This window comes from Musca domestica, unplaced genomic scaffold (assembly GCF_030504385.1).
Source record: "Musca domestica strain aabys unplaced genomic scaffold, Musca_domestica.polishedcontigs.V.1.1 18, whole genome shotgun sequence".
NCBI classification, from domain to species: domain Eukaryota; kingdom Metazoa; phylum Arthropoda; class Insecta; order Diptera; family Muscidae; genus Musca; species Musca domestica.
Window position 1 is genome coordinate 12,430,696 of NW_026712238.1, and position 18,871 is coordinate 12,449,566.

Sequence of the window (18,871 nt, forward strand, 5' to 3'; positions counted from 1 at the left end):
CTGGAACTGCATAAATAATTTTCTGACATATACTACATTTCCCATTACAAACTCTAAATACGAAATTTGAAACAACTCTGGTGAAAAATGTCGCTAAAATCATCAAAATACCAAATATTGGGATGTACCGTTATATGGAGGCTATACACTGATAGAAAAATGGCATTTAAAATTTAAGCCGAATACACTCAGATTTCACTAAAATCGCACTTAAAAAATTAAGTAAATTTCGTACTCAGATATTCTTAAAATTAGTAAAAATTTGGATAGAATTATAAAATCAAGTACGGAATATATAAGAATAAGTTTAGAATTCTTGACTAAAGTAAACAAGCATGATATTAAGTGAAACTTCGTACTTCATTCAAGAAACAATTTCTTATAATGAAGAGTAAGTCATGTTTTACTTGAAGTTAAAAAGAAAATTCTTAAAACAAGCTTTGAGAGAAGAACTTGAGCGCATAAAATTTTCACTCTCTCGGTCACTAATGAATAGTAAGCCGAATGTGACTTGAAGTTAGAAGAAAATTCTTAAAAGAAGCCTTGAGAGAAAAAAAGATGGAATACAAAAACTCTCTCGGCTGTCGTTTGTTCTTAGTTTGCCTTTGTCCCTTTCTAGCTTTGACACCGACAAATTTGAAAAAATAGAACTAGTCTGATTTGCGCGTGCCTGTGGTCGGTTGTGTTTAAAGTATTGATTGTTTTTTGTGTAAAAATGAGTGAAAGTGTTTTTTCAACTGTGGATGAGACGCCTCCCGTGGACGACGACTCCCGCCTGCGCAAATTACTCCAGGAGTTTCAATTGGAGTCAGTCTTTGATTATTTGAAGGGTGAGTATATAACAAAGATGTAAGTGAAAAAAGTAACAAAAATCGGTTTCGAATATTATCAAGTGATTATAAAAGTGTGCGCACGTGTTCTTTTTTTTTTTTTGTTATACGCATGAAATTATTTACTCTTGTTTCAAATTCATTGACGCTAGATACACATGTTCATAACGGTATTTTCTTGAAAAAGTGACAACAAAATGTGCAACGCACAAATCTCAACAACATCTGTTTGGCTTCGCAAACAGTTTGTGTGAAATATATATGTATGTACATACACACAAACCCCTACTTAGTATACACACATTTCCACACAACAAAAACGCGATCTTCAAAACGATAAGCAAAGCGCATAAATTCTTAGATAAAGAATAAACTTCTTGCATTTTTAACGCGCATATATTGTAAGTACTACCTATACTAAACATAAGTGAAACATACTTAATGTAAGTGGGAGAGACCGAGTTGAAGCCAACCCAAAATATTCACTCTCAATCATTCTCATTATATAGTTTTCGTTACCGTCTGTTACATAGGTTTTTTTCTTAAAGCTAGGAGGGGAACAGGGTTAAAGAAAACGCAAATTTTACACTCTTGTCTTTTCTCATTACATTTATTCGTTTGCGTGCTGGCCTCTTCGTATGTTTTTCTGTTCTGAGTTGTAAAATGCTATCAGTTATGTAGTTTCTTGTGTATTTATTAATATTGTGTCAAAGTGCATAAATGGTTTTAACAGAATTTCTTTGATATTGTTATTTGTCTTATCGTCGTTGCGCTTTATGACAATATTTGCATATTATCTTTTTCGTTTGACAATAACTTGATACCTTTTTGTATTTAGCTGCTCAAGTGTCGTATAGAAGTTTGCAATACATGCAAGCGGAAGACATAAAGGAAGCAATACCTCCTCTTGGTCTTCGAATTGAATTTCGAGAAAAACTTTTCACTTGGAAAAAAGTGCAGGTAAGAAGATTTAATAAATATACATTTTGGCGAATTAAAGTGATTTTTAATATTAAATCATAGTTTGGTATCGATGACGAAACAATTTCTGTGCAGTCCAAAGTGGACAATTGGTTGAAGGAAAAAGAATTCCATGGCAAACATGTTTTGAATAAGGTAAGATAAAACAAAAACGTATTTTATTATTTCGCTATCATATTATTATTATTATTCTTAAGAGTTTGGTCAATATTTTGAAAGAATATCCAAGCGCAAGACCCTTATTAGAACACAAGAACAAAAATAAGAATTTAACGACCGATCATAGGAATTCCCTTATAAAGATAATAGTCGAAGAAGCCGTTTCCAACCAAATTCCGATTAGAATTCAAGATTTTCCCATATTGTTAAATGAAATTGTGTCGGTATTTCCATCCGAAAAAGACGTACAGGTAAATAAATATATTGTTGTGACAGGTAGAATTTTAATAATTTTAACAATAATTACAAAAGAAGCGATATCTCATGAGCTTGTTCTTAGCAGTGACACAGAAAATTCAAACAATTTTTAGAATTCAATATCCAGTTAATAAATTGGTAATAGTTTATATTTTAATACTTTTTTGTAAAAACTCCGTGTCATATGTTTTAAGATAGTCAAGCTCTGAGGAATGCTTGCGCATTAATATAATATATTATAATTTATATCACTACTTTTTTATAGGATTATTATTTTATTCGGAGAGGTGAAAAGGGAAGTCCTAGCGGAAAACTGTACTCCAAGTATAAAAACTTCCGAGCTAAGCGATTAAAATATGACAATAAAGCTTCGATTGGGGATGCAAGTAATGAAAGAAAAAGCTCATCTGACCAATTAAGCAGCCAGATATATGAAAATATTGAAGTAGACGAATCGATTGCTTCAGCTTTAAAGGTTTCTTTGAATAGGGATTCGGCTGATTGGTCCGATGTTTGTGAAAAGTGGAAAAAAACTTTTCATCTTCGCCGCCAAGAATTGTCAGAACTAAACAGTGGGGCTTTTTTGGAATCTTGGTCTAAATTTTCTCACCAAAAAGCTGCTGATTTGGTAAGCATTTAATTAAATAGTGATTTGCAATAAGAGTAACAATTATTAAACTTCATTCCAGTTTAATTTGATACATTTACCACTATAGATTTCATACTCCGTATTATCCTTTCAGATCCAGATTGATTTCGAGCTTTTGTATCCAGGCAAGAGTCATATGTTGTTTTCCAAGTGGCAAAATTTCAAAGGAAAAATTCTGGGATACTACGAAAGAAACGTCACCAATGAAGCATGCAAGCAGCAAATTTCTAAAGCGAAGGAAACACAACAAATAGGTAAAGATCAGATCAGTTTTTATTTTTGTCTAAATTGTCCCTGATTTCATACCGATTCTTCTAGATTCCGAAGACTATCTGATAACAATTTTATTAAATTCAATATTTCCATCCTCCGCACGATTTAAAAACAAACAGGGCAAAAAAACTTTGAAGGTAACAATTGTTGACTCCCAGGATAGTTTCGTACTTCGCTTAACAACACTGAACGACTATCAACGGAAGATTGAAGAAACGGTAAACAAATACTATTCCGTAGGACTTACGCTGCAGCCATTCCTCATTTTGGAAGGTAATGAAATGGATGTAAAAGGTTTTTATATTTACTTTGATAAAAACTTAATCAAATTGGAATCATTTTTACAAAGCCTAGATGTGTGTTTCAAAATCTTTCATGTTCTCTCGTTAAAATATCCTATTGCATGTGAACAGTCTTGGCTTTTCATTCAAAAGTATTTTTTTGAAATTGAAACAGAATTTGATTTTAAGTCATCAAATGTTACATCAGTAGTTAACTTCCTGAATAACAACTAAAATAACCACAATGTATATTTGCTTTAAATGCCGAAAAGAACTTGAAACTCCAACTATCTTAATAAGACATTTTAAATCTAATCATTTGTTAACTCGACAATCTCTAAATATTCTTTGTATGCAAAATTCTTGTAAGCAAACTTTTACGAACTTTTCTTATTTTCGTATGCATTTAGAAAAAGTGCATACGAATGAAAGCAATACAAATAATTTTTCTGAAACTCCTAATACATTTTCTTCTTCCGAAACTGTGGCATCTACGAAAACACATTCTGTTATTACTGAAAAAATAACTCACGTTCCATTTACTATACAGGAATTAAAATATAAAGCGTTAGATTTATCCTTAAGCTTATACGATATGAATTCTATGCCAAGAAACCATGTTATTACAATTCAAAATACAATTTCTTCCTTAGTCTCATCTATCGCAGCTGCAGTTTCAAGTTTAGTTAAAGACGATCAAATTCAGAGCGATATAAAAACAATTATAGATTTTTGTAAAAATCCTTTCGAAGATATAGCCACAGAATATAGGATGATTAAAACATTGAAAAACCTAATGTTATATGAGGATCCAAAATTAATTGCAATTGATGAAAAAATCGCTGAAATAATATGCCATGGAAATCCCACTTTAGGAGTGAAAACATATGACGTTATTGTCATGCCTTTACAGTTTATGATCAAATCTATTTTTGAAATTCCCGATTTGTTAAATCAAACATTGGAAAATATCCAAAACAGTTTATCTGATAGCAACTATACCAGTCTGGCTAATGGAGAGATTTTCAAAAAAAAGGTAGAACAATTGGGGTCTACTTTCGTAATTCCTTACATATTGTATTTCGACGACTTTCAGATAAATAATGCTCTTGGCAGTCACACGTATTCCATATGTGGTTGCTACATACATTTCCCTTTAATGCCGAAATATTTATTGTCGAAGATTCAGTTTATTTTTTCCGCAGCTTTTATATCCACATCAAATCTTAAGGAGTGTGGCAATGAACGCTCGTTTTACCATTTCGCAGAAGAATTAAAGCAATTAGAAATGGGAATAGATGTCCTTGTAGGTGGTAAAATCCGAAAAATTCGCTTCATTTTGTGTTTAATAGTAGGGGACAATTTGGCCGTTAACAGTATTTTAGGCTATGTGGAGTCTTTTAACGCAAAAAGATTTTGCCGAACTTGTAGACGTCTGAAATCTGAAATGCAATTTGATAGCACTGAAATACAAGAAAGTATAAGAACTGATGTAACCTATCAAAACGATTTAGATGAAGGCAATTACAAGGAGACAGGTTTGAAAAGTTCATGTATATTTAACGATTTAGAATATTTCAATGTCGCTGACAATTTTGCGTTTGATATAATGCATGACGTGTACGAAGGTGTGTGTGAATACGATGTTTGTAAAATTTTAGTTGCGCTAATTAATGAAAATATTATATGTTTAAATACAATAAATAGCAGAAAAAAACTTTTTACATATGGAGAAACAGAAATTGGAAACACTTCTGCCCCATTAAATTTAAATAGATTAACGTCATGTAAGTTGAAAATGACTGCTAGTGAATCAGCATGTTTTGTGCATTTTTTACCACTTATGATTGGGGACTTAGTGCCTCCTGATAATCAAAATTGGCTTCTCTTACTTTTGTTGTTGGATATTATTGATTTATTGTTCAGGTCAAAGTATACGTCTAGTGACTTAGATAAACTGAAACTGTTAGTAAAAAATCATCACACCTTGTACACAAAACTTTTCGGAGCATTAAAACCTAAACATCATTTCATTGTCCACTACGCTACAGCAATACAAAAATGTGGACCATTAAGATACATATGGAGCATGCGCTTTGAAGCAAAACATAAGGATGCTAAAATTTATTTTAATAGCATTACATCTCGGATAAATCCACCATATTCCCTCGCAATTAAAAATGGATTAAAATTTGCTAAGTTTTTACTAGAACGCAGAACAGGCTTGGAGCCTATTTATGAATGTTCGTCTTTCAATACTGATACTACAGTTGCTACTAGCGATTATGTAGATAAAATTAATAAAATAGAAGATCTTTGTCTTGGTCGATACAAAATGTGTGCTGATTTAACATTTAAAGGGACGCGATATAAATCCTCATATTATTTAGGAATTGTATCAACTGATTTTGAACTATACAAAATCATTCACTTAATCGTAAGTTACAACGATAAAATTTTTATAATATGTAAAAAGATAAGACTTATACAATTTGATAAGCACTTTCGAGCATATGAAATTGGTTCCGTAACTAATGACATAGCCATAAAAAGTATCACAGAATTTAATACTCCTCCATTACATCTATATCCACTAAATAATGGAAAAACATATATCCGAGTAAAACATTTGTAAAGTATTATTTTGTAGCATGTAATAATATATAGATCTGAAAATGAATTTTGTTATTTTATTTATTGTTTGTAATTCTGTATAATTTTCTTTAAAAATCAAATAAACCATGTTTCATGTATACAAACTCATGTTTTATTTCATATCAAGCTCGGAAATGAGCTCGGAAAACTCAATTTAAAATCTTATAGGATCATTTCAATAACTGCATTTTCTTAAATCAATCTTATTTTTGAATTAAATCAAGCACGGATTCGGCTACCAATCAGAAAAAAAATCTTGAACCATGAATATTGTGAGATCATTTTGATCTATATAATTCTTAAATCAAGCCCACGTTGCTGTTGAATCAAGTTTTACTAAAAATTAAATCAATCCTAGCGATCTTTTTTGAAGTATATTTCGTACTTAGATCTAAACTTTTAATAACTTAAATTAATTCAGATTTTCTTAAATCGAGATTTTTTTGAGCTTATATCAAGCACAATCCGGCTGAAATGGGGCTAAAATTAAGAAGTCCACACTAGAAAAAACCGTACTTAAATCAAGTTTTTTCAACTTGGTGCAAGAAAAACCGCACTTACCGTACTTTTGACACCGCTCCGGCTTCATTTAAGTACGGATTACTCAATTTTTTTTATCAGTGTACGAAGACGTGGGTCTGCATATGCAATTTCTTGTTATATTACGAATTCTAAATACGACATTTGGAACAACTCCGGTGAATAATGTCCTAAAATCAAAATTTCGAATATCGGGGGTTACCGTTGTATATGAGTTATACGATATCGTGGACCTATATAGTCGTTTGTCTTCTAGGGATTATAGTGCTTAGAAAGAACTTCTAGTATGGATTTCTAGACAATTCCATTGAATTATGTAGCTAAAATCATCAAAATACCGAATATAGGGAGGTACCGCGGGATGTACAATATAGTGGTAACGTACTCCGAAGGTACTCATTTTGTGGACTTTCTGAACATTTTATTGAAAAAATTGGCTGCAATCATCAAAATTCCGAATATCGGGTTAGTTTGAGGGATATACAATATCGTGGACCTATATAGACAATACTTTCCCAGGGGGTAATGTACTCAGAAGGTACTCCTTTTGTGAATTTTAAGGCAATTTCCTTCGAAAATTTTGGCCACAATCATCAAAATACCGAATATAGGGGGTACCGTTATATGGGGGCTATACGATATCGTTTACCGATATAGCCCATCTTCGAATTTGACCTGCCTGCAGGCAAAAGTCTGATCTGTGAAAAATTGTAGCTTCGTATCTCTATTCGTTTTGACTCTAGCGTGATTACAACATACGGACAGGTCTAAATCTTGTTAGAATTCTATGCTGATCAAGAATGACGAGCTATGTATGGTGGAGGGTGTAAAAATAATAATAACAACAAAAAATGTGCCAAATATGACTGAATTCATTGTTCTCTTTTCTTCTTTCCCCTTTGCCCCATTATTATAATTTTTCAGGTATTTTTGTACGGAGAGGGCTAAAATGTAGTATTTTGTGTTCGAAGAAGGTATAAGTCTATCGTGTAGAAATATTTAGTATTTTTGTCCTTTCTCTGGGTAATTCGACCATTAGAAGATCAACTGCTTTGGCTTTGTTTAAGTTTTCATATGAGGGGTTTGTCATTGAAATAATGTATAAAATGTCCGTAATTATTGTAAAATATATTGACTCAGCTCTTAGATATATCGGTTGGCAAAGCCTGTTCCAAGGCCATAATTTAGAAATGCTACAAATTGTTATATCAAACCAATGTTTTTACTCAAAGTGCTTCCAAGTTTATTATTTATGTGTAAAACCCCACCACAAATTACATACGATAAGTAGATCATAAGAAACTTTCAATATTTTCACTTAACCACATAATAATTTCGGAACCTTGCTAATTTCCCCTTAAACCTTCAAATGTCCCCGTAAAACATTTGCATCATAATTCCACTGGTTTAAGTGATTTTTCTGAATAAAACTCTAACCCACACACATATGTACATACTTATCATCATTCCTACAAAAAATGCAAAAATTATTCCCCCCTTCTAGACATTTGACATGGTTTGACATGCTGTATAAATTTCAATCTAACGGGATAAATGAATGAAATATATAAATTAACAACATTGCAGAAGTAATCTGAGATAGGAGGCGCTATCTCTTTTATTTATCAGGTAACAACAAATTATGGCAACCTCAAAAATGAGTGCTAAAAACACTTCTTAAAATGGTAACAAACAAGCACACACACACAAACGGCAATATGCATACACACAGAGGCACGCACGCTCCCAAAAAAAAAAAAAGCGACACACACACACACCGACTACATATTTGTGGGGTCTTTTGTTGTTTTGTTTATTGTTTGCAATGTGAGAGCAGCGGAGAAACCGAATAAAAACTGCCTACAGCCGACGTTGATGTTGTGGCGTTGTTATTGTTTTTTTGTTTCGTGTTTGTATAATTTCATGAGAGCATAACAGAGAGTGTGGTGGAGATTCACAGATACATTTCTGTGAAATCCATAGGAAATGTATCTGTTAGTACGTGCTCTTTGCCTTATGGCGGAATTTATCAAAGAGAATGTGTGTGTGGACAGTGGCAGATACTTGGGGAAAAACAGATACTGAGACAGAGAGTAATGAAATTTCATTATTGAAAATAATACTGAGAGTTGTATTACTGTTTGCTCTGATGAGAGATTTTGGGGGGGAAATCTCTCTCCTTTTCTCTCACTCTCGTCGGCTAATGTCAACAAACCACCAAACAACAGTTCATTTTATTTTGCCATACTTCAGTTTGGTTCAGTTCAGTTCAAATGGCTGACAACCAACCGACAGACGTCGAACGACCGACTTTTTGTGTATGTATCTCAGAAAAATGTGCGATACGAAAATACGACAATGATGATGATGGTCGGTCGGTTGGTTAGCTGGCTGGCTGGTTGTTTCGTACTTATGGAAGCGGCAAATGGTTGCGAGTATTTTTTTTCGTTGGGTTTTGGATTCCCTCCTGATAAAGTGTGTGGGGAGAAGGGGGTAAATTTGTGTGTCGTCGTTAGAAACTAAGTAGGTAGGTAGGTTCATGCATGAAGAGCAACAAGGGCAACTGAGAGAGTAAGAGGTGCTATGGTAGAGGAGAAGAAGTTGTGGAATTGGGAGCCCTATATATCTTTAATATTTTCACACAAGTTACACTATTTGCTTAAAGTGCCGCACATTCTGAACTCCCTTTCCCCTCCTCCTCAAACATTTTTCCTGTGTTGTTGTTGGTTTTTCATGGGGTTACAGTATGTTTAATGTAGAAGATACTTGTTCTTGTTGCTTTATAAAACCGAATAGTAGTTAGTGTTTTTATACCCTAAACCCCATTGTGGCAAGGGTACTATGTCTTTGTGCATTTGTTTGTAACATGGAGAAGAAGGAAGCGAGATAGACCCATAGTTACTCTTGACAATTTTCATAGATCCATGTATTCTTGCTAACAAAACGCAGGTCGCATTTATTATCCGATTGAGATGAAATTTTTCAAACAATATTTGCTTGGTCCAAGGACGAACCCTATTGAAATTGGTGAAAATCGGTCCAAATTTAGATATAGCTCCCATATATCTTCATCTAATTTCGGGTTAATTGTACACTAAATGTCGAACATCAGTCCAAATGATTTGAATTTTGGCACATCCAACCTAATTCAGGCTAGAAGCAAGTACATCAAATTTGGAGAAAAAATATGTATCTTTATCCTGTTAGAACGTCCTAGGTCTGCGCCAAAATGTTTGCGTGCTCAAGGCTTTAGTGCACCCTCCAGAATATTTTCGCTATAATATTCGGCATTTATTCTGATGCCACGGTAGATTAATACAAGCGGAGAGCGACCATCGGCTGTTATGGCGGCCCACACCATCACCATGGCCGGCGCTTGAATTCTGGTGGCCAACCGAAGGTGCACAATTTTAGCTGGCAAGTAACCCCGGCCATTTTGTTTGTTTACAAACTGCTGGACAACAAATGCTTTCTCATCGGAGAAAACCAAATTCGACAGTTCACCACTTTCGTTGTAAGCTCTTGCACTTTTTGGAATTTCATTACCCCGAAATGATCATTATCAAGATCGGTTCTGATTTGGATATAGCTTCCATATTTATCTTCAACCGATTTTGTGTTAATTGTGCACCAAATGACTATTATCAGTCAAAAACTCCTGAATTTTGGTACATCCAACCGAATTCAGACTAGAAGCAAGTACATTAAGTTTGGTGAAAATCAGTACAGATTTACCTGTAGCTCCTATATATATGTTTCATCCGATTTGGTTTTTAAGTCCCCCACATCCCTGCATTCGGTCGGATGTACCAAAATTCAGGACTTTTTGACTGATATTGGCTATTTGGTGTACAATTACCCCGAAATCGGTAGAAGATATATATGAGACCTATATCCAACTCTGAACCGATCTTGATAACATTTGGCAGAGGAATTTGTGGGCTATTTCTGATAACTGGTACAAAATATCATTTTTTTGGGGGGCATAGATTCTAGATTTAACCAAATCTAGAAGCAAATACATAAACTTTTGAGAAAATCGGTTCAGATATAGCGGCTATAGCCATTTATATGTTTCATCCGATTTGGTGTTTAAGTCCCTCACATGCGTAATATGCATTCGACGACGATAATATTTTGTGCCAGTAATCAGATACAATCCAGAAATACCCCTGCCAAATTTTATTGAGATCGGTTCAGATTTGGATATAGCTCCCATTTATATAGTCGACCGATTTCGGGTTAATTATGCACCAAATATCCAATATCAGCCCAAGTGACCTTAATTTTCGTACATCCGATCGAATTCAGTCTAGAAACAAGTACATCAAATTTGGAGAAAATCGGTTCAGATATAGCTATAGCTCGCATATATATGTTTCATCCGATTTGGTGTTAAAGTTCCTCACATGCGTAATATGCATTCGACAACAATGATATTTGGTACCAGTTGTCAGATACATCCCAGAAATATCTCTGCAAATTTTTATCAAGATCGGTTCAGATTTGGATATAGGTCCCATATATATCCCCAACCGATTTCGGCTTAATTGTGCACCAAATAACCAATATCAGTTAAAAACTCTTGAATTTTGGTAAATCCGACCGAATTCAGTCTAAAAGCAAGTACATCAAATTTGGTGAAAATCGGTTCAGATATAGCTATAGCTCCCATTTATTTGTTTCACCCGATTTGGTGCTAAAGTCCCTCACATGCTTAATATGCATTCGACAGCAATAATATTTGGTACCAGATATCTTAAAAGGCTCGGAAATATATATAGTGGTGGAGGTTGTCATATAGTCGGCCCCGCCCGACTTTTGATTTTTCCTTACTGGTTTGAGGGATAAAACCAAGGAGCCGACCCCATGACTACAGGGTCCAAAGTTTATCATTCTAAGCCGATGATTTTTCCCCAAAAGAAATAAAAATCCCACCATATGTTTAGTTGTTGGATGATAGCCCCGGTTATTTTATTTGGTTATGGATACTTTGAGGGTGTTGTCGTTATTGTTGCTCTTAATGATTTGTGATGAGGTGTTGTTTTTGTTGTTGTTGCTATTGCTGTTGGCTTTCAGTGCTCTTTATTATCATTATCATCAAAACAGAGGATAATGAGGAAGAAAAAACAATATACCGCCAACACCACTGCCGTTTTAATGCTTTTGATTTCAGTTTTGCTTTGCGTGAGGTGTTTGGCTGTCTGTCCGTCTCTGCCAAACAAACGTTTGTCTGGCGTTTTTGTTTTTTTCCTCGCCTTTCTACTGTTTGCATTATTCTCTTAGTTTCTTTGACTTTTCATCGTTGTCGTCATCATGTGTTTGTATGTATGTAGCCAGGCTATGATAATCATTTTTGTGGCAACGACAAACGCAACGTTTCATTTTCACAAAAACTCACAAAAGTAATCCAATTAAATAGCGAGTATGTTATGATTCTTGGCTGCCTGGTTGGTTGGTTGGTGGCTCTGTTAGCCGATTCTGTTGCCGCTATTATTTATTGCTGCCACTGCCTCTGCTGCTACTGTCAGTTGTGTTGTTGTTTTTTTGTTGTTATTAAGTCTCAGAAAAGATACTTGTTAACAGTTTCATGCCTTGTGGATTGGCTGCATATCTGTCGGTGCATCGGTTTCATCTACTCTGCATTATGTATGTATGTATGCAGGTAGCTATTTTGTATTTCTCGCTCTCTTTGACTCAACAAATCTGCAATAATCATGGGCTCTCACTGTGTGTGCGTGTGAGCCATAATTTTGTTGTTGGTTTTATATTTTCAAATGTAGAATAAATACCCTGCTACCCCGAACTAATAATCAAATGCTGAACTCATACAAATCATTTATTGTGTTTTTTTGTGTCTGTTTGTTGCAACAAATTTGCAAACTCATAATTGCTCGTTCGCATTAGCGTTTATTCAATTATCATATCAAGTGATCTGAATTATAAACGGTATTATTTCTTTGACTTATTGTGGATCGAATAAGTGGATTGAAAGAAGTATGGATTTGAAGTTGTAAGGAGACAAAATTAGTTGGTATTTGCTTGCTACGCTCGCTAAAAGTATTCAAAAAAGGGGATAAAAGATTTACCTTTTATAACCAAAGAAAAAAAAATAAGAAATAATAATAATTACTGGAAAATAGAAAGTAGATTTTGAAATCAACCAACTTGAAATGAACTAACAACTAACAAGTAAAAAAGCTGTAAGTTCTTTGAATACCCTCCACCATTTGGAACGAATTTGGCAATTCTCAAAAACAATAAAATCCGTTAAAAATCCTGTTAAACTCTTACAAATGCCGATTGTAGCTGTTATATTAGGGTCTATACGACGACATGCAACTGCATAGGTAACATTTGTCATATGCCATTACAATATTCAAATGCGAAACTTAAAAAAAAAAATCGGTAACAATGTAGCTAAAATCATCAAAATACCGAATACAGGGAGGTAGCGTTATATGACGGCTATACGAAGACGCCGACCGGCACAGACAATTTTCTGTCATAGGCTATAGTATCCATTACGATCTTCAAAAAACAAATTTTAAAGAATTCCGGTAAAAAATGTCGCTAAAATCATCAAAATACCGAATATCGGGACGAGGACCTGCACAGACAATTTTCAGTTATAGGCTGAAGTATTTATTATGAATTTCAAATACAAAATTTGATACAATTCCGGTGAATAATGTCGCTAAAATCATCAAAATACGTCCATGCTATGGTGGAGGGTATAAAAAATTAGCTATTCCTGAATAATTTCCAAAATTTGGAAGAAATTTGCAAAATTAAAAACAAAATCCCTTACAATGATCGACTATCGGGTGCTACAGTGATATGAGGGCTATACGAAAAATGCGGTACTGTATACCCAGTTATGCGTCAGAGAAGGGGTGAGTTTTGCGAACTCCAAATACCAGTTTAGAGATAATTCCTCTGGAAAGTGTGAATACATTCGGCAAAATGGTGAATATCTTAAGGTACCATTATATAGGGGATATACCAGATTTTCCATCGTGGGAAGTGGTACCTATTACGAAATCGAAATACCAAATTTTAAATAAATCTGTCGAAAAATCTGACATAAAACATCCATATAGAGAATTTGTAAGGTCAAGTTAAAGGGGGACTATACGAAAATGTGGACCTATATGGATAATTTTCCATCAGAAAATATAATGTAACTACTGTTTGAGATAATTCCGTTGAAAAATGTAGTAAATTTCATAAAAATAACGAATAAATGAAGGTACCATTATATGGGGGCCATACGTACAAGTGAATATGCATAGGCAAATTTCTGTCACAGATGGTAGTACTAATTAAGCACTCCAAATACGAAATTTTATACAATTCCGGTGAATAATGTCGCTAAAATTATTGAAATACCGAATATTCGGAGGCACCATCATATGGGGTCAACAGGAAGACGTGGGCCTTTATAGGCAATTTTCTGTTCTAGGAGGAAGTGCCCATAACGAACTCAAAACACACAAATATGAAATACAGGATGAGATGAAAACACTGCAACCAACTTCAGACTGTTGTCATTTCTAAGCCGCTCGTCCGACAGCTGTTAAAATTATTCCAGTGACAACTCATTATATTGTTTAGAAGCGTACGAAAGCATTTTGATGAAAATTTTCCTGAAAAAAGTTATTCGTGATGGAATTCAAGCGTGATACTGTGATTTCTTTATATTTGGCTGGAAAACCGCAAGTGGCTATCGTTAGAGCACTCCAGCATTTAGATGTGAATAAATTTCTGTGTCTCGTACCATTGCTCGTTACCGTGATACTAGTAGCGTAGCCAAAGAAGTGGACGGAAGAAAATTGCAACATCAGCAGAAATGGTTCGAAAAGTAAAGAAGCGACCTAATCACAACCCCCGTCGCTGTGGCCGAAAAATGGCTCGTGAGCTGAACATATTGCAATATTTCATTCGGAAAATATCAAAAAATCAGCTCGGGATAAAGCCATTGAAATTCCAAAAAGTGCAAGAACTTATACCGAAACAGAAAGAAAAAACAGACTCAAAAGGGCTAAAGAGTTGCTTCGCTTGGCCGAAAGTGGTGAACTGCCAAATTTGGATTTCTCCGATGAGAAAATATTCGTTGTACAGCAGTTTGTAAACAAACAAAATGATCGTGTTAACTTGCGAAAGAGGTCAGCTGAAAATGTGTAGCTTCGGTTTGGCCAACAGAACTCAAGAGCGGGTCATGGTGATGGTGTGGGCCGCCATAACAGTCGATGGTCGCTCTCCGCTTGTATTAATCGACCGTGGCATCAGAATAAATGCCGAATATTATTGCGAAAATATTCTGGAGGGTGCATTAAGGCCTAGCGCTTGCAAACATTTTGGCCGCAGACCTTGGACATTCCAACAGGACTCAGCATCATCGCACTCAGCACGCGCCACCCAAGAATATTTACAAAATCTCCGGATACCAATCTGTTGGACTATTGTGTCTGGAGTATTTTGTAAAGCAAGGTTTGCACTAAAAAATACCAAAGTGTCGATCACGTCAAGCAAGCGCTTCGCCTTTTCGCACCGTTCTACTACCAATTTCCAAACATCCAGCCTTAATCCAACATAGATAAATTGAAAGAAAGCTCAAGATATTACCCGGTATGAAACGGTTAAGCAAATATCTTTATCTGTTATAATTTTTTTAGAAATAACAGATTTGAAAGCACCTTAATTGCTCATCAATCACAGCAAATAATTTTGATTTGAATTTCCGTAGCGATTGCAATTTATCATTAACAAGGTCACCGAAAAAAAGATTTTTGACAGTACATTGACTTCCTCCAATTGTTGTGTTCTCATTAATACTTTTTTTGTTGAAAATAGTCAATGTCATTTCATATGTGAGCGGAGAGAGTATTGTTCGTATTGTACATATACTCATACACAAATATGCACAAATGGGTGTGTACCTCTGGCTATTATATGACAACCTTGCCCCACATAGGCAATTCTGTTATATTTAGTATTTTCTCCAATACCCAATGAATTTTGTTGTCCTTCTTCCATCTTTTTTTCTTATTCCAACTTTCCGATTACAAGACTATCCCCCTCCAAGATCCAAAAATCCTCCAAAAAAATGTCACACACAATAAATAAATAATAATTTCAATCGTTAAACGCATTATTTAAATGTGACCACAATAACCCCCCCTTCCCTTCTTTCCAACAAAGAAAACTATGTGGCGTTAACATGGCCATGGTTCGTTATCAATAGTTTATTACAACGTTTTCCCACCAACCAGACAGATATCGATAAGCAGGAGCTCTCCGATGGGCTTGTTTTCTAAGGCATTTTTCTTATCATCGTGTGGAGCCCTGGTTTGTAAACGATTCTTATCGCCACGCTTACCATATATCAGAGAACAGAGAATTTTTTGACAAGCAAATGAGGAGCGAGGTTCGTTGACTTGCCGCGGAAGGCAAATGAAATGAAATTTAATTAGAAGAAGGCGGATGAATATGTCACCGCCGCCACCAACACGACCACCGGTTTGTTAGGCTGCCCAAAAATATGCCGCACACACACTCTCTCTCTCCCTCTCTCACACACACCCAGCCTCTAGCCATTCATTCACGCTAAAGACCTAATACACGCTAATCATTATCCATCAAATAATTTGCCCACAAAATTATTTCGAATATTTTTCTTTTGTTGTTTTTGTTTTTCGACCCGTTTTTTAAAAGAAATTAATTGAAAAACGACCACGAAAAGCAGCAGCAGCAACAGCAACTACAACAACAACAGCAATGCCACAGAGGCATTCAGAAGTGGCTACGAATTATATCCGATAAAAATACCACCAAATGAATGAAAAAACAACAAAACAAAACACCGATATGGTAGATACAACCCGGCTACAATAACAACATCAACAAGACATTACAAGAACATCAACAACATCATATCACAAAACGAAAAAAAAAAAAAAACACAACAAATGCCAATAAAACAAAAACAATCACACACAACAATCTCTTGTTGAGTGTTTAACGAAGAATAAATATCCCCCAACCTAACCTAAGAGATCGATCCCCCCATAATCATAACACAAGCAATGTGAATGGAAGAGTACTCATTTTGGGGGCCAAAGAGACTCATACCACACACACTCGCGCACACATACGCACTCATTGCAACTGTGAGAAAAGAGAATTAATGAAAACGAAAAGAAATCTGAACCACAAATCCATAATGATAATAACAACACACAATGAATTACCCAACGACCAAAAGGCAACTAGCCGGCCGGTCGACCGGCTGGCCGGACAGTCAGACAGCCATCCATCCAGCCAGCCAGTCACTAAGACACAGCCAATGTATGGGCCCGTTATATGGTTAAATGAAATACCCACTACTCGCAATCAGCCACTAACCTCAAATAAACTACGGCGTCCATAATCGCCGACTGTAATAACAAAAGAAACTGGTGTCTCTAATTTTATCATCGTCGAAATTGAATGAAAATATTTTCAGTTTTTTTTTTTTTATTTTGAATGCCTAGTACCTAAAAAACATGCAGAAATACACAAGTACACCATACAAGCCTGTGGTTTTATTATGTGCGAGGCACAGTGGTTTTGTAGGAGGAGAAATTGATTAAGAATTTTTAACTCCTGGAGTGTACACTGTAGATGGAAGACCTTGTAAAAAAATACTTCAGCGGGTCTCCTATACGCCGGAGACATTCTACTATTGGATTTACATCAGATATACCATTTAAATGGATTTTAGAAGCAGAACACATTTGTTAGATTTTCTAGAGACAAAAAACCTTTTTAGGGTCTTTTACAGATGGAGGGTATTATGTTTGGCCCAAAGATCGTCAATAGGTTTTCCATCGGCAGAAGTTGCTCTAAAGACCTCTTATGCATCGACGTCACACCATCTACGGATCTTTGATACCCAGATGAGCTTTGGAAAAAGTCTTATACGGATAAAAGAGTTTTAACGGCCTCCTACATACATGTAAATCCCTAAATAGCACACCATCTACAGATCTTTGATACGGATAGAAGGGTTTTTAACGGTCTTTTATAGACAGAAGAATTTTTGTCGGTCGCACACAGACGAAAGACTTTCTAAAGGCTACAGACAGAAGACCTTCTACAGGTATTCGTTGGACAGAAGACACTATTCACCGGAATTGTTTCAAATTTGGTATTTGACGTTCGTAATGAATACTACAGCCTTAAACAGCAAATTGTCTGTGCAGGTCTACGTCTTCGTATAGCCCCCATATAACGGTACATCCCGATATTTGGAATTTTGATGACTTTAGCTGTATTATTCACCGGTTTTTCTCTAAGGTTCGCATTTGAATATTGAATGGCTTATGACAAAAGTTACCTATGCAGGTCCATGTCGTCGTATTGACCCTAGTATAACAGCTACATTATAAGATTTTCAGAATTTTTAACGGATTTTATTGTTTTTTGCAAATTGCCAAATTCGTTCCAAATGGTGGAGGGTATTCAAAGTTCGGCCCGGCCTAACTTACAGCTTTTTATTTGTTAAATTTTATTGAATGAAAGCAAAAAGTGTCGGAAATAGCATAAAATTTTAGAATAAGTTTAGATTTGTTCGAATTGGTCATTTTTGCACGAATTATGGGCTTCAAACGGTCAATGAAACCGTCACACGTTGCCCGAATGTTGCTATGCGGTATTTTTGACCATTCCCGCGAAAAGCATACTTGAGGTGATCGACGGATTGGTATCCGGAGATTTTGGTGGCCATTATGCGCTGGAAATGAAGCGAGGAACCTCATTTTGTAACCATTCCTGGGTGGCGCGTGCTGAGTGCGATGGTGCTGAGTCCTGTTGGAATGTCCAAGGTCTGCAGCCATAACGTTTGCGTGCTCAAGACTTTAATATACCCTCCGGAATATTTTCACGGCATTTATTCTAATGCGATCATTGGCTGTTAAGGCGGCCCACACCATCATCATGGCCGGCGTTTGAGTTCTGGTGGCCAACCGAAGGTGCACATTTTCAGCTGACCTCTTTGTCAAGTAAACACGATCATTTTGTTTGTTTACAAACTGCTGGACAACGAATGTTTTTTCATCGAAGAAAAACAAATTCGGCAGTTCTCCACTTTCGGCCAAGCGAAGCAACTCATTAGCTTCTTTCTGTTGCGGTGTAAGTTCTTGCACTTTTTGGAACTTCAATGGCTTTACCCCGAGCTCATTTTTCAATATTTACCGAATGGA

The 18,871-nt window shown here is 35.5% G+C and overlaps 1 protein-coding gene across 7 annotated transcripts; it reads left to right on the forward strand.

Moving 5' to 3' along the window:
• Nucleotides 1-707: 707 nt before the first annotated feature.
• On the forward strand, nucleotides 708-6,677 carry LOC131801866 (uncharacterized). Of its 7 annotated transcripts, none has more exons than XM_059120942.1 (7): nucleotides 714-830; nucleotides 1,669-1,790; nucleotides 1,854-1,946; nucleotides 2,009-2,221; nucleotides 2,494-2,856; nucleotides 2,972-3,131; nucleotides 3,270-6,668. In XM_059120942.1, exons 1-7 carry the CDS (start codon nucleotides 716-718, stop codon nucleotides 3,299-3,301), a joined length of 1,098 nt encoding a protein of 365 aa, XP_058976925.1. In that variant the 5' UTR covers nucleotides 714-715; the 3' UTR covers nucleotides 3,302-6,668. The 7 variants fall into 7 exon arrangements, with proteins under 7 accessions (XP_058976920.1, XP_058976925.1, XP_058976923.1 ...); XM_059120940.1 differs by having other exon boundaries at nucleotides 3,196-6,666; XM_059120937.1 differs by lacking the exon at nucleotides 2,009-2,221 and having other exon boundaries at nucleotides 708-830; nucleotides 3,196-6,677.
• Nucleotides 6,678-18,871: the final 12,194 nt, after the last annotated feature.